The following is a 15,192-nucleotide window of genomic DNA, read 5'->3' as shown; positions in this document are numbered from 1 at the left end:
GCACGGTCCAATAAAATAACCAATAAAACGCAACAAATCGGAATCGACGAAAAATTATTTAGGAACCGAGTACCAATGAGTGCGTACATAAGTTGATTAAGGCTTACGACTGCGACGGATTGTCCTCGTGGCCAGCAATTAGCGTTGCATAGGGGCCGTCCTCTTGTTCCGCATTACGAATCACCTTTTTCGGTTTGCTTTCTTCTTCCTTCGTGTTGCTTTTGCTCTTGTCTTTTACGGAAATGACTTCTGCCGAGTGGTCTTCATGGCTCAACATGGTCGCATACGGTCCGTCTTCCTGTTGAGCGTTCTGAATGACCGTTCGCGCCTTCTTCATCTGCGGCTCAACGTCGTCCGTAGCGCTCAAACGACGTACCTGCGAGCGCAGATTTTCGTTGACCTGTGCGCGTAGATCCTCATGCGCCATCATCCGTGCATATGGCCCATCTTCGTTCTCCTCCTCCACCACGACGGGCTTTTTGAGTGGCTGTTCCTGCCGCATATCGCGGGCCTTTTCCAGTTCTTTGCGCTCACCGGGATCATCATGCGCAATCATGTGCATATAAGGATCATCGTCCTCATCCTCATCCGTGACAGTCACCTTCCTCTTGTCCGGGACTTCCTCTTTGCCATTCACGCTAGCGGCCGGATGGATGATGATCGGCGTTTCCTGTTCGTGCGAGATCATTTTAGCGTACGGGCCATCTTCCTGTTCGGCATTGCGAATCACGGGCACTGTCTCGTTATTGCTGGTTTTCTTCTTTTCTCCCTCTTCAGTGGGCGAACGGCTGCGTGCTCGCTGTTGTGATTCTCCTTTTGATTCCATAACGCTGCCGGACTCTGCTTAAAAAAGGAGCGCGCTAAACGTGAATATATGAATCAGGGGCAACAGAAAAATGCCTGCTTGTTTGCGGTGACGTCTGTCAAAACCTTCCGGAATATATGTATATTGATTTAGAAAGCCACGTTAGCTTCCTGTAGATCAGCAGCAAGGAATAGAAAACTGTGAATACTCTCAACCGTGCACGCGCTCCAGAATTGGCACCGGGAGCAGTCGCCGAGAATCAGTCGATAAAAGCTCCGGCATCATAAAGCAGTTGCCGGAGCTGAAAACCATTTGCAAGCACGTACGAATGTTCGTTACCTGTAGAATTTGCCGGATAGCTATCGATCAGTTTTTTGCATTTACAGGACAGATGCTGATCACCTGGTGTGCTACCTTGTGTGTACGCTATTAACTCTCCAGTCTCCAGCATTCGTGGTTCAGCAGAAGCACGTCCCCTGCCTCCGTGATCTCTATCTTCCTGGGATCTTGTTGGTGTGTGCTTTTAACACCCACACATACTGCAGTTGTTGTGCTTTATACTTTCAGTTCATTAAATTGTGTCTTTCAGTCGCAGCCACTAGCCTTGCCCTTGAGCTCGTCAACAACGTAATTTTTCGGTCTAATTTAACGCACCGATAATTTCTTCGAAGCCTTTCTTAGCTGCGATGTGAATCTTGGATACTCTGCATGTAAGGCGACCAGGTAAATTGACCTTTATCACTTCTTATGAGATTCAAGATTGTTACAAAATATTTCAGAATTTTATTATGGCAAGTAATTGTGCTCTCTAAAGTTTATTTTGTATTTTATAATTATAATGGCATGGGGAACAAACAGCCTTTGTACAAGCCGCCAAAAATATTTTATCAAAACGTGCGCTATTTTTTCGAACCATAATAGGCGCAACTCCAGTTATGTTTAAACAGTTCCAAAAGTAAAAGGAATACTTTAATTTGCATTTAAAATTTACCTATTTCTATCTTTATCTGTACGCGAAATTCATTTATACGTCAATAATTTACAGTTGATTTTTACGCATTTGGCTGTTGTATCTGTATTTGCGTGCTTCGGTATGTTTCGTGTGCGTCTTATTCGTGCGAAGATACAGTACTAAAACATGTGTCGTCGACTTCCTTTAAAAAATGGGAATAGTTAGCATGGAACAAAACCGTCAGTACAATTTGATCTAAAACCTTTGGGTTTTAAGATGTGTTTTATAATTTAAATTGGGAGTGTGATTTTAAGTGAAAATCATTGAATTTTAGTTGGATAAAATCAATAACGAAATCGTCCTTGACTCTGCAATGTAAACGGTAGCTGTAGGAAATTCAGTGCTGCTAGCCGCGCTATCAGATTGCGCTGCAGCCGCACCTTTATACTGTCAAAAATTAAATTGGATACTTGAGAACATCAAGCGCAGAGGTGTTTTGTTAAATCTACCGCTTCTAGAATGGCGCTATATGGCCTGTGCATGGTATGATGGATCCAAGATTCTGGAGTACTGTGTTACATGTTACGCAATTCATTTGAACTGGTTCCCATATCAGAAACGTCTTTTCCGGAAATAAAAATTAGATTTTGAAATATGTGTACTCGCAGATGTTTTTCATGACAGCAGTATCGTATTTAGTTAAAAAAATCTACTGGAAAATGGCACATAATCGATAGCACGTTTTCTGTGAATCAGATACTTACTTAGTCAGTCATGAGCCTCGCACAACAATTTTGGCGAAAGTTGTACTTACATGCAGTTACAGAGATCTGGAAATGATGAAGACAAATTGATTAGCCGAGTGAATAAACGCTTGAGCTATATGTATGACTAGTCCAATGACCATTTCTTTGGCTACTACAACAAAATTCTGCGTCTTCGATGCTCGTAGGTGTTGTTATGTACGGACGACTGTGATTCTTGCGTACCGAGAATGGAGAAATATTCATGCTTTGAGAAATCCTAACAGTAGCAGTTAACAAAAATATTTATTGTGGACTACATGAGACAATGTTTTTTCCACTGTCAGTTTTTAGGATTTCGGGCGCTCGTCGATAAAAGGCAGCTAAAACTTTATCTGGAAACTGGCCTCAACAAAATAAAGTAGCATGAGCCGAAAGGTAAGAGTTATATTCTTTGAAATAAACTTTAAACGTATTTAAAGCCAGTCAAATTTTTCGCCAGTAAAAGTTTAACTACCAAGTTTTCCAGTATAAACACGACTTGCACCTAATTTAATCGTTTGGCTAGTACATATATACCAGTATGATATGAATAATTCTATAACACCTAGTTTGAGCATACTATTTTATATCAGCCGGTCCCCCTAGCATGATATTTCAAGCGGGTTTCCTTTACTTGTAAAAGTGTACGTATGCCGTATGGTAATGGTTTGATGTCTGTAGCTGTTTATGAATTATGATTATGAATGTATGGCTCCACGATATAGGCGAACACTGTTTTGCCGGAAGCGCTGACGAAAGGGGATTACTTCCGTACCCGTGCCCCCTCGCGGTCTCCCAGCCGACGTCCTCCCAGAAAGGGTGCCATGAAGAATGAACTTACTAATGGACAAGCCAAATCGCCTAGCACAGAAACCCGGTTACCGCAAATCGCCGGAACTGGTTCGGGCTCGGACAAAAGTGATCGAACGCTGAATAGTGCTGACCCGATGGTCGGTGAAGTTACCGTGGCCTTTATTGATTATCGGAAAGACAGCATTACCGCAAAGCGCAATACAAATGCTGATCCATTACACAATGTCAAAGTTATTCAGTATATTGGTCAAGGGAAGGGCGCCAGTCGGAACACCCATGAATTCTGGATGCAAAGCGAAAGTAAGTTTTTCATTTGCATTGCATTAGGCACAGATTTGGCCGCGCGCATTAGAGGCTTTTAGATCGGGTGTTCTCGTGGTGCCTGCCAACAGCCCGGTGTGCACGCCATCACTTCCGGCCCGACAGATGCATAAAGCTATAGTTAGGCTGGATAAATCAACTTTGATAATCAAAAGAATGACAAAAATTCTCGATTGTACTACAATATGTTGGCGTGCGTCTAACATAATTAAATTTCCCATATTTGCATAAATTGTTTTGTACATGTGCGTTGGTGCAATGGTAATGGTTAGTTTTAAGGAATTAATATAATAACGAACATTAATCTCGCATGAATATGCTTACAGGTTACCTATCGATAATCTGCATATCATTCTGTAATATCTAATGCAAATCTATGTCATACTGAGTATGCAGGAAAGATTGCGTATGTTTTTATCCCAGATCCACATTGTATGTTTGTAATACCTGGAAATTTACACACAGATGGCTGCTCTAATTAATTATTTAATTGCCTAATTAACAAAATTGCCAACCAAACTTAGTATTGACCTTTTTGCAATCCTTAAGCTTCCTCAGCGATCGGTTCGGGATCAGTACTATACTACTTCTGCAAAGAAGTTAGACTTGTTCAATGCGGTGTTCAGTAGTGCAACAAATAGTATGCAGTAGCGCTTTAATACTGGTATTCCTTGTTGCAGCTGCAGCCAAATTCCCGGTTAATCAGCAATCCATCAGCTCAAGATTTCCGCTCAATTTTGGTTTTTATCTCGACGGGCAGTTCTTTCATCGGCTTAACGTTTGCTGCTTAAACAAGCTGCGAACTAACCACTCCATGATTGGAACGAAGGCCGTTCACTTCAAAGTCGTTGACTGTACCAACGTGGTACTGTGCTTTCGATGTAAAGGTCACGAGTTTATGCTGCAGTCATTTAAGAAGGGTTCGAACCAGACAAGAAGTGCCAGTGTTCCGCGTCGATTTTCGGAAAAGCCGCAGATGTTGCCGTCACCAAGTGGTGACAGTACTGGACCAGATGATCAAAGAAACAGTCGAAATAATGGTACGGCCAACATTCTACGAAGCCGATCAATATCACGGCCACGCAGACGCGATCAGTCTCCGGCACCGCTCCAGAGAACAAACACTAAGACCTTAGGAAAAACAGGTGGGACATTAGGATGTAAACAGAACGCTCCCACAACCATAGTGGGTGCCAATTTACAACTCCTTGTTCGCTATTATATCAACTCTTAGCGTGCTTGGGCCTAAAAGGAAAAGAGAACACTTTTTGCCCGCCAATGTCAATATTACGAGTATCATTAGCAAAATCACACACATACGTCGCAGAATTCAAGCATGACGTTTCAATATTTTATACAGTGTGTGAAATTTGGATCCCTGTTCCCCGTAAATTTCAAAAATACTCAACAAGCGGGAGTACGTATTATAACGTAAACATGCAGTACGTGCCGCTCCGTATCGCGCACTGCATGGTGAATTAAAAAACATGCAGTACCGGCCGTACATTGCTTCTGATTGTACGTCTTGTATTATCATAAGTACTTAAGTTTTCCCCTTAATTATCAGAGAATTTGAAAAACGGTTTATCCACTGGAAAATCGGAAATCCCATAAACTTCAGTGCTCGAAGTCAAAAGGGATTGCAGTTATATAATGTGAAAATGGAATTAACGTCAAAATCGCGCTTGCATGAATGTGTTTTCGTAAGCACCGCTCTCGGTGACTTATATTTTCAATCGAATAAACTGACTTGTTCGAGCCATCTCAAATTCTCAAGTATATTTTACCTTATAAAGTTTTTGAGCCTTGACATCGTTAAACGATAGCCGAAAGAATAAGAATCGATTAAATATGTTTCGGTCTGCTTTTTTGTCCCTGTCTTTGTCAATATCCGTGCATTTCTTGTAACACTTTCTCTGGATTAACAGTTGCGGGGGCAGCCGCGATAAATGGCGTCGTGATGCCTGTCGTGAATGGAGTACGCGGTATCAATGGACCAAACGAAAATGGTGGACAAGAATCCAGCTCCGGCCGGTTAAGTCGGGGCGAAGAAGCCCTGGAAAAGGCTTTAGAGAATTATTGTGAAGACCGCATGAGCCCTAGTCCCGATGTTGAGGAAAGCGCAACACAAGTGCGCGAAGCAGAACCGGAAGAGCCGAATACCGCTGGAATGGATTCCCATGGAGATTCAAAATATCCGCGATTTGTTCCACCAGTTGACGACGAGATGGAAGGTTCAAATAAAAACGCAGAACAGGTTACGACCGTTCGAGACGATGGGGAACAACCGACTGCGGAAGAGACACCCACGGTTGTGCGCCCGGCTAGTGGAAATGAGGAAACACGTACCACCGTTCGCGAAGACCAGGCTGCAGCCGCAGACGCCGAGAATAACGATGCGACAAAAACCGTGGTTGCCGACGACAATGGCAACAATGACACACCGACAGTCATTCGGGATGCCGAACAAGAAGAAGGACCATACGCTAGTATGATCGCCGCGGATGACAGTGAAACGACAACTGTTGTCAAAGACGACACTGACGTAGACTCGGCCCCGATGGTCGTTCGCGATGTAGAACCGAACAACGAAACTACTTCAGGTGCAAATACTTTATTTCAGTCTATAGTTCTGCTCCATTGTAAGATTTAGGTTTAGCGTTTTACTGGTTTTACTTAAAGGTCAAGAGTTGCGTCTGAAACCGAAACATCTGTAGATTTTCTGTAGATATACAGTGATATACTAAAATCTAAATCAATAGCATCCGGCTGCAGGTAATGCGGAAGCGGAAACCCGTACAGAAGTACGGGATGACACTTCAAGTACACAAGCCACAGAGCCCGCTGAAGTCTCTGGTGGAACAGAAGTGGACACCCGTACCGAAGTGCGGGACGATACTACGAATATCGTACAAGCCACTCAACCAGCCCTCATCCGCAATGTAGATAATGCTGAGGATATGATAGAATTAGGTCATCGACGACCGTCTGTGATAAGCGACAGTGACGAAGTCACCGGTCAGAAAGCACGCCGCGGCAGCAACACCAGCTACATGACGGAAACAGGGGATGCCGATGAGGTCACTGGTCAGATGCCAGCCGAAGCTATTTATCACGACAGTAAGCACCATCCTCAGTCGTGGTACATGAAAAGAGATGAAAAAGATGGTAACGGGTAGTTTCTACACCGAAAAACATAGCTGGTGCAGTTATTTCATACATGCTACAAATATTACACAGAGACGCAGACACAAGTGCGCGATGCCATTGAAGTTGATCCCGCCTTGCCCAGCCTCGCCAAGGAGGATCCGGTGGCCTTTGCGTGGCCGGGAACGGAACCGGGAAAAGAAACCATGGTAAGAGAAGACAAAGATGAAGATGTGGCCACAGAAAAGAATTTCGAATGGCCGGATGCTTCACAGCGCAGCGGCAAAGGCGGTAAACAAAGGCAGATTAGCGTGGATATCGTGGATGAAGCGCCTGATAGCAGCCGAACAGGTACTCGTATATAAGAATATGTAGTTGTTGAATAGCTGCGCTGTCTATCATAACGTAAGTCTGGGTACCTCTGTTAACGTAAATTAGCGCCCCTTTGTTCTCATCCTTTAATTTTCTGTTTTTTACTAATTACAGCAACCAAAACCCAAGTACGAGATGACAGGAAAGATTCCGTAAAGGTGCGCACTGCCTGACTTTGACCTTATAACGCGGTCTTTATTATAGGGGCTGATGATGAGCATACAGTACAAAATGAATATAATAATTACTCGTACAATACGAGTAATTACGCATACTGAAATACGAGTATACGAAATGAATGTACTGTACTGATGTAATATTATTTTATATTAAAATATTGATTAGAATCAGCTCAAGAGATACGTCTTTTTTCGGAGAGTAACATACATTACTCAGATTATTAGAGCTGTTCATTGGTGTATTTTAGAAGACCTCTAAACAAGGAAGCCAAGAATCCTCCACCGATTTTGATCCTGGTCGACGGCCTTCTACGCCGCACAATGCCGAAGAGATGATCGAGCAGTTGGGATATGTAGATGAAGACAGACGAGAATCCACCGTTTCACTGGTGAACGTGAGTATTTGAAATTAAGATTATTTTTAACAGTTACTCTATTTTAATTTGCTTTTGACATAATATGCGAATAATGGCACTTTCCATAAATCACTATTGTCTGTAGAAGTAGCGTATTTATTCGGTTTTATCCACTACCTACCACCACAAGTCACAAATCTTGTGACGGGTTGAATGATGATGTGATCCTTTTTAGGCGCCTCTGTTGCTGCGTAGCGCTACCATCGAGTCTGCAGGTTCCGGTGGCGAAGAGTTAACCGAGTCAGCACGCGCAGCTCGTCGCGAGCGCCGTGCACAAATGAAACCGCCGCCATCGCCACACAGTGCCGAAGAATTTATCGATCAGCTGGGCTACGATACAAACGAACCGGATCCGCTAAAACCAGAAATAGTGAAGTAAGGCAACCGATGGTCCGACACCCGACACAATCACCGGAAGTGACTCCGCAACCGCAGATCACCTTGCGTATGCCGGCACGAGCTTTACTGGCATACCCTCTAAGCAGTTGTTTCTCATCAACCTGTGCGCTTTGCTGCTCTCACGCAACATCAGCATTATGTATTGCTCGTTATCTTAAGAGCCATGCGCATTTCCAGTGAAAATTCAGCACAAGATGCACCATTTTAGTGTCCTGGATGATGTTCGCTTGCGCTGCGTCATTGGTTTTCTTCGGCCGTCTTTAAATTTGCTGCGCATGTCTCCCCAGAATGCTTTAGCACACACTTGTGTGCCGTTTTGATTTGCCGCCCTCGCATTCGTCCATTGCCGATCCACTTACGTATGCCGCCCACGGAAGCTTTAACATAATAATAATAATATAGAACGAGATTATTTGCTACTGATTTATGTATTTACGTATCAGTTGATGTGATTTCTGATTACGTACACTATTTTCAATACTGTATGATCCTTTTTACCTTTGGCATTTGTGTCCCTTTCCTTGGTTTTGTGGCCAAAAATTGTTTCAACCACGTCACGCAATGTGTATTACTTGTCTTGCAGCATTAATTCGCGCCGGTAGTGACGGAAGCAAAATACTCAAGTTTATATACCAGTGTACAGATACTCTGTAGACAAAACTATCTGTTTACAGATTACTGGATCAGATCATCCCACATTACTGAAATGATATTGCGTGCATATGCATGATGACACGCGTAATTGTTACTGGGGATGTTCTTCTCTGAAGACTGCGCAAAAATAAGCGTGCGTTTTCCAAGAGTGAAAATCAGCTAACAATAAACCGGCAATAAAGTTGGCTTTTTCTTAACTGTGTAGTAATTAACGAAATAAATTTTACAAATCGAATAAGAGAGGCCGATGCACGGAGTTTCGTACACAACAGCTTTGCGATAATTTGGTTTTGACAAAGATCAAAGCGGAAGATTCCACTAGGTGCGATTTTACTGAGCTACTTTCGCAAATAAATTATTATGCGGAGCTTTCGCAACCAGTGATGGACGTAATAAGAATGTCTCTGTAATTTATACTGTATTTATTAGTTTGCCGCTTGGATATGTATTAAGCATCAAAGCGTATCAAGCTGCTCCTCACGAGCGACAGTTCGTACGCGTAGTGTAATTCGTAGCCGGTAGGCTTTTGACAGACGACTACTGTTGTCGCGCATTAGCGCGAAATCTGGTTCTAAGAACGGCACGCGCCGGATATGGTAAAAGCAGCAGCCTGCTAGTTCAAGATCAGGACCGGCGAACGGCGCCCACGAATGAGTTTGAAAAGAACTGATGACGAAGTAAACATTGGCATATGTTTTTCATGACTAATCGCACATTACCAACAAGACCAAAAACCTATACTATACCATAAAGGCCAGCTGACTGAACTGACAGTGAACTGCCACCGCACAATGTCAGGTCAACAGTTTCTTTGCAATCCAAAACACACACCGATTTCCCTGATCATGACGAAATTGATTTCTTAGCACAACATTACGAAATCCCTTTTGATCTTTCGGATTTGTATCGGCTGCCAAATAATTATCATCTGGGCAAATATTACACACGCACGCTTCCATCTACGATTTTTTCTGTCTCCTGTCAGCCGTTGTAATTCTGCGTGGAATTTATCCATCATCTTCTTGATCTTCCCGATCTAGTTGTATTCTGTGGGTGATCGGTTATCGGAAGGGATATTGTTTACGTACCACTTCACAAAATGGCACTAGTTGATTCAGCCCTTGCGGATTTTGACCAGTTGCACATTAGCGATCCGGATGGACAGGAGGCTGCCGGTTTTGGCGGCCCCCCGCCGCCACCCGGCCCGCCTCCTCCTCCGGGCGGTGCTGGACCAGCACCTCCCCCACCGCCTCCTCCTCCTCCAGGTCCCGGAATGTTGCCGACATACAAACAACAGGTGATGACAACGAAACTAAATATACGTAGAAAGAGTAGCATTATTGATTTTATACCGTACCTACATTTTGTAACAACAACCTACGCTAGTAAAATTAATCCGAGTTGCTTGCTTACCTTTATGGACGTTAGATTTGGTAGAGTAATATTGCACATAAAGATCACATTCCTGCTACATACCGTAGATATCGAATACATTGTATTTTAGATCATCTATAACCGAAACATGGGGAACAAACACAGACATTTCCAGTGCAACGAATTTCGCTCCGAAGATTTCTTTTCTTGAAATTACCTATTGCAAATTTACGATTTTCAGTATCGTACGCTAACGTCTATGCGGCTGGTCACTGGTCAGTTGCGCGTATTCTAAACATGCATGAGAGGAGATAGCGTTCTGCAAGAAAAACAAGTGGGCATCTAAGGAAATACGGTGTATTTGTGCAGTTATATATAAAGACAAGGATTTATTTGCAGCCGTTTAATCTAAACTACTTTTTCCACCGGAACTGTTTGCTCACATTGTCAGTGGTATTCTCTATACGTTTATTTACATACCTACTCAAGGCAATGATGGCGATAATTAATGTCACGGCGTATACAGGTATTGTTTTCATGGCGGCTTTTCCTCAATAAAAGAATTGTAATCAATCTCAGAGATACTATCACATGCATACATTGTATTCTGTTTTGTTTTTCTGCAAGGCATCTCAGCTCTGACTGGGATGCTCACTTCTGTTTTGTTGAAAACATCATGCCGGTGTGGCGGTGTCAGTTGTTTGTTGTCGTCGTACACGTGAGAATTACGTACAGAGTATTCAAGTCATAACTAATGTCAGACGATTATATTAGAGACTGTTATTCAAGTTTTGCGCAATAACGTGATACCTATTGTTATACAGTATTGAAGATATATTATTAGTACACAGAGTAGTAATTTTAAGTGCAATGCGCTAATACGAAATCAAAGAAAGTAACGCTACTAGAATCTATAGAAAACAAACATGTTGAAAGCATGTCACGCCGGCAGACGGCGGGCATGAACCATATACGATGTCGGACCGTCGGTAATCTATTGGCTTTTGGCGGCGGCGGCCACAGTGTATTGCCATGTTATTGTTCTTACGAAACTTTCCGGCTCCAGTAAATGTTTAAGAACAGCGTGCTCTTGCGAACTGCTTGTAAGCATGCAGTCTATCTCGTCACGCATAAAACATCGCAGTGATTTATGTAAAATATGCATTACATCACAACTCTAAGCAATAAACAAGGATTATTAGCGTAAGTAGCTGTTCAGTTTACGTTTTTCGATTATATTAGGCATGCATAGTACAGGCAGTAAAGCTTACTTTAGCAAATGCCAGATGCTACTTGTACTACTAAGTAGGTACTGTATGTCACAGTGAAAAATAAGTATTAATCCAGTATCCTTTTAACTGCAGAAAGAACAGGCAGACCAAGAGTCCGGAAAAAGCCTGGCAGAAAAACTGAGCGGTGGAAAGAAATCGGAATCAAAGCCATTTAATTATGGTAAAATAGACAAGTACATAGAATATGTAAAGCTTTTGCCTTTTTGACATTACTGTAGTACTACATACAGATGATACAGTGTTGTGTTTTTAATTGCCGCGTTATACAAGTGCAGTATTGCAATTAGATAAATACCGTATAACTACATGCAATCCCATGTATACCCAAACGGATAAAAAGCGTGCTCTAAGGCTTATTAACGGTCATGGACTACGTAAAAAATAGCTGGCAGTGACGCAACTACGCGCACCAAATTAATACAACGCAGGGCTGGAAATAGCTTTTCTGGCAGGCTAATCCCGTTCTCCGGCGCATACTTCGATCTGTTTATTTAAATACTAGGCATCACTGCTGATCAGCTGAAAACTCCAAGCGCAATCAAGCGGGAAAATGCGGCACGCGCAGCGGAAGGCACCCTTGGCACATCGCCCTCCAGTTCGCGCCCATCGACACCGGCTTTCAATCGGGATAGACGGCCCTCGGGAGAGCAGACCAACGGACAGCCAGCCGCGGGCGTGGGCAGCATTAAATCTCTGGCGAGTCAGATACAATCTCTTCAGTCGCGCCCTGCAGCTCCGGTTGCGGATTATACTTCGTCCAGTCCGCCATCGAACAGCGTCCCAGTACCACCGGCCCACAGCTACAATGCAACGTCTATCTCGCCACTGGCCACGCCCAACAGGACCCACACCCCGATTGCGGAACAGTATCAAGACGGAAGTGGGCAGTATGGTCAGCGAGCGCCTCAACAGTTGGTAACATCCAGTTCAGTGCGAGCTAAACCGGCGTCGCCTTCTCCAGCTTATGATCGACTTTCGGAATGGGCTACTAGCGCTCCCAGCGATGGTAAATCCTTGAAGAAATAGTGTGCCAAAAATTCGAATTTCTGCATTAGTGCATAACCAGAGTTAAAAATCTAAAAGTCAACGATATATACGTTGTGCGTCCGCTACAGAAAAACTGCATATCTGTCTTGCTGGACGGGAAGCGCAATATAACTCCAGTTGAAAGGTCAATACAATGCAACTCCTGTTGAAAGGTCAACTGGAGTTGTACGTTGTACAATACGTGGTGATAGTAATTTTTATAATTATCACGTATATAGATAAGTATTGTTGTTCTAGTAGCAGGATATCACAAATATATATTGCGGATGCATTACCTTCTGCATCAATCATTCCAGATGAGGGAGTCGGATTTTCGTCGCCGTCACCGTCATTCGGCTACTCAAATCCAGCAGCCCAGTCCAGCCAACCCTACCGGCAACCGGAAGCGCACGCTTATTCACACAGTCCATACCAGCCACAAGCACCGGCAACCTCGCATCAACCCCAACCACAAGCGCAGCAGTACCCTTACAAGTCAACCGCTACCCTTGTTCGTCAGGACAGTCAAGGAGAGAAATCGAGAGCCGCCCAGATGATGGAGCAGATCCGCACCAACTACACGAGCGGCGCCGGTGCTCCTTTCCAGCAAACGCAACCCTTTGAACCGACGCCGTACAATTCACCATTTCGAACTCAAGGTAAAGAATTTCTTGAATAAGTTGTTGAAAAATGTTCACTTTTCTCACAGAACTGCGTCCCGCTATGTGTTATTGATAGTACGGTATTTTACTTGTAACAAAGTTATTTTTGAGCAGGAAATTCATACAATCAGCCTCAGACACAGACGCAGCAGCAGCCATCAAGAAGTGTCGGCGGTTATCCACAAAATTACAACAATCAGAATGCCTACAGCCAACCCGCGTACAATGGTATGATAAAGCCGACCGGAAATAGCATTTCGAGATATTCCGGAGCTTGTTTCTAATTTAGGATCAAGCTCTCCTTACAATCAACAGCCAAGCCAGCACAATTTTCAGTCAGGACCACCATCTTCGCATCAGCATGTTTATCAAACACAAACTTCAAATCCAGGTAATATCAGCATAAAATTCTGTATTGAGCAGAAGCTAAAAGTTTGATTAGTTAAATATCTTAATTATCCCGCTTACTGCTAACTTAATATTCTCTTAAAAAGTCTGAAAACTCATTACTGGTTAATTATTTCTGGTATACCGTACTGATGTTTTGGATTTCGATCAAACCGTTAATTGCAGGAAACCAGCAATATGTCAATCAAAACTTTCACCGGCCTCCGCCGGAACCGAAGTCTTACGCGACACTTCCATTTTCTACCTTTGTGACACCGTCAAATGTCGATTTTGATACCGACTCCAGGTCCTGGGGCAGTGCGCCGTTTGGACGCAATGTCTCCCAGCCGGCACCTCCACGATACACTAGTCAACTGCGAACGGAAATCCAGCTGCCTGTGCAGCATCACTCCAGTGTTCCCATGAATACCGGTGGATATTCGAATTATTCGCAGCCGCAGCAGTCTTTTGAGCGCGTGATACCGGTGCAGATTCAGTACCAACAAATGCCGTCCCATCAAAACCGATCAGGTACAGCTTAAAGCGATGTACCTATTTTATGGGGAATGTACTGTTATATTCCGTTGTCGGCTGCATTAAAATTAATTTTAAGACGCTTTTGTTTTTTAGATCAATGGAGACAACATGGATTATCAGATTTCTGAACAAACTTACAATTAAACACCCGCTAATTTTTATTCTTGTACTACGCGAAACTGGCCGTATGAGGCGTGACACTGCATGAGTAAGCCATATGCTTTGCTAATCCAAGCTACTGCGCATTGTTACGCGCTTCTTGTACGACACCTTTTGATATGTCTTATCACCGGTGAAAAATATGTTTGTCATAAAATATTATACCCAAGTCTTATCCAAGCGAGCAGCGTTACTTATTACGTGGAAGTCTACTAATAATTCGCTAATAATTTGGTTTAACGTGCTATGTGCGTCGAATTTATTTGAGCTCAATTCAGCCGTCACCGAAACACTGAAAGCTTTCAGCTGTTCCATTAGTTTCCGTTTAGAAAAAAATGCTGAAAGCGAGCAACAATGTCTGTCTTCAAATTTGATCAATCGACCTTTTTTAACTGCATCTCAATTAAACATAAATTGTAACGTCTTCGTGCAGTCCAGCAGAATATAACCAATTCCGAAACGCGCTTCCATGTAGCTTCATCTAGCTTTGTACAAATGAAATGTGTATTTTATACGAGATTCTTGTAGCAACAGCCGGCAAAAGCCGTAATTTTCCTCGACTAGCGGCATATGCACGGACCACCATTTCGTCCTCCTGGACAGAAGCCCATCGAACAGCCTGGCGTCTGCCGGCACGCATTTTGACAAGCTCTTCCATAAACTGTTCAAAAATAAAATGTCTCATTATCTCACAATAAGTTATGGGAGACATAACTTTACTGACCACTAGAGTAGAATACAGGATGTATACTGCAGTCAGAAAGTATATCCGTTACAAGATAATATTATTATTACTCTTTGACTGTTCTGGCTATTTTCATAAAAGTATGCCTCTAGGATTAAAGTAAAACTTATGTAATAATGATATTGTAGCTTACTAGAAACGAGCTGGACATCATAAAGCGGCATACG

General features: G+C 43.1%; 2 protein-coding genes across 7 annotated transcripts; both read left to right on the top strand.

The window, feature by feature from the left end:
• The first annotated feature begins 940 nt into the window (after positions 1 to 940).
• On the top strand, positions 941 to 9,011 carry LOC129585640 (uncharacterized). 6 transcript variants are annotated; one of them, XM_055478397.1, is made up of 12 exons: positions 941 to 1,127; positions 1,192 to 1,528; positions 2,855 to 2,938; positions 3,268 to 3,655; positions 4,357 to 4,821; positions 5,605 to 6,279; positions 6,452 to 6,844; positions 6,917 to 7,032; positions 7,099 to 7,174; positions 7,310 to 7,353; positions 7,623 to 7,769; positions 7,966 to 9,011. In XM_055478397.1, exons 3-12 carry the CDS (start codon positions 2,927 to 2,929, stop codon positions 8,167 to 8,169), a joined length of 2,520 nt encoding a protein of 839 aa, XP_055334372.1. In that variant the 5' UTR covers positions 941 to 1,127; positions 1,192 to 1,528; positions 2,855 to 2,926; the 3' UTR covers positions 8,170 to 9,011. The 6 variants fall into 6 exon arrangements, with proteins under 6 accessions (XP_055334372.1, XP_055334367.1, XP_055334370.1 ...); XM_055478392.1 differs by having other exon boundaries at positions 944 to 1,127; positions 1,192 to 1,318; positions 1,395 to 1,528; positions 6,917 to 7,174; XM_055478395.1 differs by having other exon boundaries at positions 944 to 1,127; positions 1,192 to 1,515; positions 6,917 to 7,174.
• Positions 9,012 to 9,540: 529 nt separating this feature from the next.
• Positions 9,541 to 14,613, top strand: LOC129585672 (basic salivary proline-rich protein 2-like). The gene is made up of 8 exons (XM_055478449.1): positions 9,541 to 10,140; positions 11,582 to 11,669; positions 12,012 to 12,515; positions 12,853 to 13,194; positions 13,312 to 13,425; positions 13,487 to 13,588; positions 13,771 to 14,115; positions 14,215 to 14,613. Exons 1-8 carry the CDS (start codon positions 9,943 to 9,945, stop codon positions 14,247 to 14,249), a joined length of 1,728 nt encoding a protein of 575 aa, XP_055334424.1. The 5' UTR covers positions 9,541 to 9,942; the 3' UTR covers positions 14,250 to 14,613.
• The last annotated feature ends 579 nt before the right edge of the window (positions 14,614 to 15,192 follow it).

This window comes from Paramacrobiotus metropolitanus, unplaced genomic scaffold (genome assembly GCF_019649055.1).
Source record: "Paramacrobiotus metropolitanus isolate TYO unplaced genomic scaffold, Prichtersi_v1.0 Parri_scaffold0000018, whole genome shotgun sequence".
Lineage (NCBI taxonomy): Eukaryota > Metazoa > Tardigrada > Eutardigrada > Parachela > Macrobiotidae > Paramacrobiotus > Paramacrobiotus metropolitanus.
The sequence above is the reverse complement of the archived record's forward strand: the minus strand, read 5'-3'. Positions and strand labels throughout refer to the sequence as shown.

What these genes read in the sequence shown, in the direction of transcription:
- LOC129585640 (XM_055478392.1), top strand. An exon ending in ATTCTGGATGCAAAGCGAAA is followed by an intron (nt 3,656 to 4,356) that starts GTAAGTTTTTCA and finishes TCCTTGTTGCAG; the next exon opens with CTGCAGCCAAATTCCCGGTT. An exon ending in GCCTGATAGCAGCCGAACAG is followed by an intron (nt 7,175 to 7,309) that starts GTACTCGTATAT and finishes TACTAATTACAG; the next exon opens with CAACCAAAACCCAAGTACGA.
- LOC129585672 (XM_055478449.1), top strand. Translation starts at nt 9,943, where the DNA reads ATGGCACTAGTTGATTCAGCCCTTGCGGATTTTGACCAGTTGCACATT. An exon ending in ATCAAAGCCATTTAATTATG is followed by an intron (nt 11,670 to 12,011) that starts GTAAAATAGACA and finishes TTTAAATACTAG; the next exon opens with GCATCACTGCTGATCAGCTG. An exon ending in CAGCCAACCCGCGTACAATG is followed by an intron (nt 13,426 to 13,486) that starts GTATGATAAAGC and finishes TTTCTAATTTAG; the next exon opens with GATCAAGCTCTCCTTACAAT.